This window comes from Eretmochelys imbricata, chromosome 1, assembly GCF_965152235.1.
Source record: "Eretmochelys imbricata isolate rEreImb1 chromosome 1, rEreImb1.hap1, whole genome shotgun sequence".
Classification (NCBI taxonomy): Eukaryota; Metazoa; Chordata; order Testudines; family Cheloniidae; genus Eretmochelys; species Eretmochelys imbricata.
The window spans coordinates 279,551,397-279,557,396 of record NC_135572.1 but is presented as its reverse complement, the minus strand read 5'-3'; the positions used below and the strand labels follow the sequence as shown (position 1 = coordinate 279,557,396).

At 40.5% G+C, this 6,000-nt stretch overlaps 1 protein-coding gene across 1 annotated transcript in view; it reads right to left on the bottom strand.

Annotated features, from left to right (window-relative positions):
• Positions 1-2,004: 2,004 nt before the first annotated feature.
• Positions 2,005-6,000, bottom strand: part of EPYC (epiphycan) — a 28,649-nt gene continuing 24,653 nt past the window's right edge. The window contains exons 4-6 of the mRNA XM_077807697.1: positions 5,596-5,798; positions 4,158-4,253; positions 2,005-2,175 (exon numbers count right to left, since the gene is read on the bottom strand). Of these exons, the coding sequence (XP_077663823.1) occupies positions 2,005-2,175; positions 4,158-4,253; positions 5,596-5,798 (470 nt within the window). The remainder of the gene's footprint in view (positions 2,176-4,157; positions 4,254-5,595; positions 5,799-6,000) is intronic.

Below are 6,000 nucleotides of genomic sequence, written 5' to 3'. Positions count from 1 at the left end.
GAGCTATGATCTCCCTCCCCCATGGAATTAGGTAAAATTCCTATCCTGCAATGGTACCTAAATTTAAAACAGTGAGATCTCCCCAAGATATTGGAGGAAATCGTCCTATCTGTCACAGATTGAATAATGAATGACAAGGTGGGTAAAATGAACCACAGGGGCTAGACAAAATGGCTGCAGAACAAACCAATGTGGAGTCCTTATCTTGTAAAATGCAATGCATCTCTGTTTGTGACCCTTGGACTACCAAACACAAAGCGGCTGATTAAGATTTTTTGATCTGAAGTAGGGGGAGATTTTGAAACTGTTGACCCACCAGTTGTTGTCTGAGACAGCAGGGCCCTTTGAGGACAAAAAGAAGCTTCACCAGTGGAAAGGCTGATGCTATAGCACATTTGGGGGGGGGGGGGAACATGTTTAGGGGGCTGGAGAATGCAAAAATAAACTATTTTCCTGTGTTCCCTGATATACCAGGATTTGCAAAACTCTGAAAAATTGAAGTTTGAGCAGAAGTATGAAATGAGAACAGAGGCTGAAATCCTGAAGCACGTATATCCTTCCTATCTAGCTTTCAGAAAAAATACTCTCAAGCTTAGTGGGGGAGTAGTGGAGGTAGCCTGCTATGACAGTCCAGCATTAATTTTGGCCCTTCTGAATTCATGCCGTGCACATACAAACCTACTGTCTATGTCCCCAGTATGCCTACTTCCGTGTTGTGGTTCACAAAGCATGGGAAAGGGAGATGCAGTGTTCCTAAGTGCAGACTTTCCATTGCCTGGCTCAGCCGAAGTGTACTGTTTTGGCTGCATTTGATGCTTACATGGTGCATATGCTCATTTAAGCTCAGGTGAATTTTCATACCAAATAAATTTTAGTTTTTGTAGGTGGGAAGATATTTTTTGTTATTGGCTAGCACAAACTTTTTTCCGAAATATTTCAAAAGATTTTCAGGGTGTCACGTTTCTCTCTTTACCCTTCTGAGTGAACAGCTTCTTTGAATCCATCAGGTTGTTTTTGACCATCATGTTCCAAAGTGGAAGGTATTAAACATTCAACAGAAAACAGATTTCTTCTAAATTGCCAGGGTGAGAGAATTTCCAGATCCTAATTGTTGAGACTCCAGGAGGAATGAAGAAGAATTCAGAGAAATAGCTATATATACTTGGAGACTTAGATCATATGCCAAAACTGAACTTATTCAGCTACAATGTTCTGTATGACTATCAAGGTACTCCAGGTAAAGTTCTTCAGCTTCTTTAACAGATACAGGTTAATGTTCAATATTTTCCAAACTTGAGGATTTTATTATTGTTCCAAAAGAACTGGCTAGCTTAGCAAAGATAAAGAAAACAAGGCTTTGCGTTTCATCAAGATTATAATGTCCAATTATTACTACAAAGGCAATGAGAAGCATTTTATGTAAATTTATTTACTTGTATATGTTTATTCTCCACATTTCGGTATTGATACAAGGGCAGGTTCAATATTTTCCAAATATTTTGGAATATTATTAGGATTTCTCCAAAACAATCTGGTGCTTCAGAAAACAAGTAGAAAGCAAAGATTTGTATTTCACTGAGAGTATGAAGCCAATTAAAATGAAAATGTCGTGGATATAGATCTTACGTACATGCATTTTGTGTTATTCATTTATTGTTATAATTAATTTAAATCTATATAAAATTATTAAATTTTAGCATGCATACATTACATCTGATTGCATCCAAGTTATACAGTTTCTGTTGTTCTGATCCCCTCTTTCTATATATTCAATGCAGTTGTCGTATTGAATGCATTGGTATCTATAGCATCGCACAGCCTATATTTCAGTACATCTCTTAGCATTTCACATTATCGTTTGTCTTTTTCATTAATTTCATTACTGATTAAAAACCTGTCGAATGAGCTCTGAAAATAATATGCATTGGGCTTTCTGTAGCAATGACTTGTTCATTTGTCATAGACACTACCATGTCAGAGGACAGTGTTGGCCACTGTCGAAGCTTAGATGAGACTACCAATTGGCAAACGGGGTAGGCACATGTAAGCAGAAGGAGTCTTGCTCAAGTTGATAGGATTGCCATCCAGTCTGATGTCTTCTAGAGCTCGACGGGCATAAGCAACATCTTTCATTTTGCAGAAAGTGTCTTCATGCATCTCCTGAATGTTGTTGTTCTAAAAAGAAAAGCAAAAATATCCAGAAAGACAAAAATATATGTTTGATGATAATTGTCTTTGAAAACCAATGCATTGACATGTTTTCTGTGTTGTGAAAGAAAGTAACATAAGCACAAAGGACCAGGTTATCTCCCAGACCAGTGCCTTTTCATGCTCAAAGTGCAAAAGAGACAGATTCTGGCTGCAGATAGCCAACTGACAATTCTCCCAGCGAGGAGGAGCTCTCAACTGGTATAAAACTGCAGCCTGAAACAACCCCTTACACTCTCTGGAAAAGACCAAGAAGACTGGGTGGAGGAAAGTGGGAAGGTGAGAGACCAGAGCAAATCCAGCTGGAAAATCATGTCCAGCAGAGGTCAGCCCAAAGAATCATGGAACTATAGTCAGCTCCTTGACATCCTCAGACCTCTAAACTTGCCAGGCACAGATCTGGAATGCAATGTTTGTCAAAAGTCCTAAATAAAGGGCTTACACACACACACACACAAAATTCATGCAGGAAGCTTAAAATTCTGTGGGATTCATTCATTTAGTATAACTAACTCTTCCTGTAACTCCAGCTTTGTGATTCTTTTTCTGAGGTAAACAATTTTCACCAATAAAAAGATAGGACACCAAATTTGTGTTGGGCATAGGTTATTTTAGAACTAAAATGACATGTCTCAAAATGAGGAGCATCTAACAGCTGTGGAGAGCCCCTCCCACACTTTTGTACCAGCCAGATATTGGTGCAGGAGGGAATCCAGCTTGTTACCTGTCTGTACTATTGTTCAATATGTAGTGGTGTATGTAGCCCCAGTTTAGCCATTTGAAACCAATAGAATGGATTAACATTGTTAGAATACATTTATTCTATACAGGTCTTTATTTCTTAAAAGGTTGGAATCAAAGTATGAATGTGCAATGGGGTGTTTAGCCCACAGCAGCCCAGAAGGGATTTATGAGGCTGAGGAGAGGCCAGTTAAGCTAATAGGCTGCACCTGGGGATGACCCAGGCCTTGAAGGGCTGATTGAAGATGGAGCCCAGCTGGGGAGGAATAGTGGGGGCTGGTATAAAGCTAGTAAGTTGACAGCAGACAAGGGCTGTAGGGTAGGGAGTTTGATGCTATGGATTTTAGTAGCCTGTAGCTCCTCCCTGGGAGGAGAGCATTTGAACTGGTACACTCAGAGAGTGGGGAGCTAGAAGTTGTAGGAAGGAATCCAGGGAAAGCCCCAACAGAGTCTGAGGGAAAGCAGACTACAGTTGCCAGGTATAGGGTCCCTGGAATAGTGGGTGGCCCTAGGTTCCCTTACCAGCCACAGGAGAAATGGCACAGACCAGGCAGCAGAGTGCAGACTGCCTAGGATGGTTGTCCAGAGGGACTTCCCTACCCTGGAAGGGGAGAACTATAGTGACCTGGCTGGAGGGCTAAGCATGAAGACAGAACACCTTAAGACACAGAGAGTAAGAGAGAGTGGTGGCAGGGATGCAGTAAGTAGTAGAATAGGGTATTGGATCTGTAAAGAGCTAATCCTCAGAGCATCCAGGAGGAGGTGCCACCTAGTGATGAGTAAAGCACCCCATAACAAATGGTAAAAAACTTATGTTCTGAATTGTGGGCCAGCTCCTTCTTTGGTATAAATCAAAATGGCTCCATTGCCAATACTAAATAATATCAGTGGAGAATATGGACTTTTATGTTTGAAAATATTTACATTGCACAGATAAGTTTTAATGATTCATATCCCGATGGAGTACTAGTTGGATTATTCAAATGTCATTTTTTGTCACCTGACTCTGAAATGAGTAGAAAGAGTGAATGTATTCAATACCCTGATTAGCCTAAGGTTTCAGATGTCCCATGATCCATTTGGATAATAAGAGTTTACCTGAAGTTTTAAAAACAAACAAACCACTAAGCACTAATATTGGTTTGCTCTCCCAGTTATATCTGTTGTTCTGTTTTGCTATTAAAAAATCAATTGGTTTTGTAATCTACCTGAAGATGAAGAGCTTGGAGGCTTTCAGGGAGCGGGAGTGGGATGTGATCCAGGTTATTGTCGGTGATGTAAAGATGATGCAGATCAACCATATCCTGGAAGAGAAGGAAGGGGAGTGTTTCCTAAAAAAACTAGAATTTTGTAAAATCTCCAAGAAGGAGACAGTAAGTTTTACATACATCTTTGCAATGAGAAACTGAACTCAACAATTCCTTTTAAATCAACATGACTCTAGGTTTTAAAAAAACAAAACTACAATGAAATATAAATAGGAACATGCATAGCCAAGATCAGTTACTATCAGAGATCAGCTGTCTTGGTAAAGCAACTGAGAATGGCAAATAAATATTTAAGTGGAGTCTTCACCTCAGCATTGTTTTAAAATGCACATGCTACCTGCAGAAAAACTTCTGCAGAAAGCCCTTCCTTTGGACCTGTTTTTTTTTTTTTTTTTTTTTTTTTTACTTTGAGGAGTCATCAAGTTATTGTTTGGCAGAAATCACTTTTGTTCAAGCAAAATGTTTCTAAATAATAATCTTTACCCTCCTCCCCCAAAAGTAAGATGGACCCCTGCATATCAATAGTGGCAAGTCTGGGAGAAGAAGTATCTTCTAATTACACCAAGGTACAGAATATCAGCACTCCTGAGTTCCCGTCCCTTCTGATCATCTTGGGGATGTCAGTAAACCTCTCTGTCTCAATTCCCCCATCTGTAAAACAGGCATAAGACTACCTACCTGTTTCACTGGCTATTGTGAATTCATTAATGTTTGCCAAGCTCTTTCAGACTCTAGGATGACAGCTGTGTATGTGTGGAATAGTGTGGCAGATTTTCTCCCATTTCTGAGACCCCCTTGAATGCATGAGTGAGAGGCCATCAGGGAGTCTGGGGGCTGGGTTGTGCATTCCACATCTCACCCTAGGTACTAGGCTGAGAGGGAGCAGTTGGTGCAGGAGCTGATTCTGCAAACTTTGTTATGCTGTCTGAGAGCCACTTTCCCATGCAGGAATTCATAGCTGATCAGGTACAGCCAGAATGTAGCTCCTTTGGGACAACTGGACAGTGTAGAAGAGTCAGATCAGGCATGAGAATCTGGCCCACTATTTTTATTATTTAGATGTATTAAGATCGAGGCCTGGATTGTGATTTAGTGATGTGCCTGGAGTAAAGGGCAGCACATGATAGCTTTGCTACCAGGAGGAAGGGTGTCACTCAGGAAATTGCAGTCTACCTGCTGCTCCAGAGAAGGAGGTAACATCTATGCACTGCAGTGGGCATTCCACAAAGTGCTGGTGTAGCTACACTGGTGAGCAAATTGGAAAGAAGAGCCAAGGCTCTGCCCACCCATAAAGGTGGACATAGCACCTCTGTGCTCTGGTCAGACCACAATTTCCCCCAGAGAGGAGGAGAGATTTTTCTGTCAATCCCAAACTCACTTTAAATGCTTCTTCCTTTATTCCTTTGCGGCCAAGCCTGTTGTTACTAACATCAATGAATGTCAGGGTAGGCGGTAACTCGGGGAGCTGCCTTATCTTGTTATCGCGGAGCACTAGCTCCTGAAGCTGGGGCAGCTCCCTGAAGGCATCTTCATCGATCTCGGATATAAAATTTGATGTCAAATCAATCCTCTTTAAATTGTCTGGCAGAGAAAATTAATAAAATATTTAGAGCACTCCAGAACTTATTTCTGATTGTCTTAAAACCTAAAAAGGAAAGGAAAAAAAAAAAGCAAATGCATTTTAATTACATATGAACATCCCCTTATATGGGTATTTAATTACACACATGTACTTGTATGGGAGAGCATTGATTACTTCTTCCAGAGGTCTTTAATAATGCAG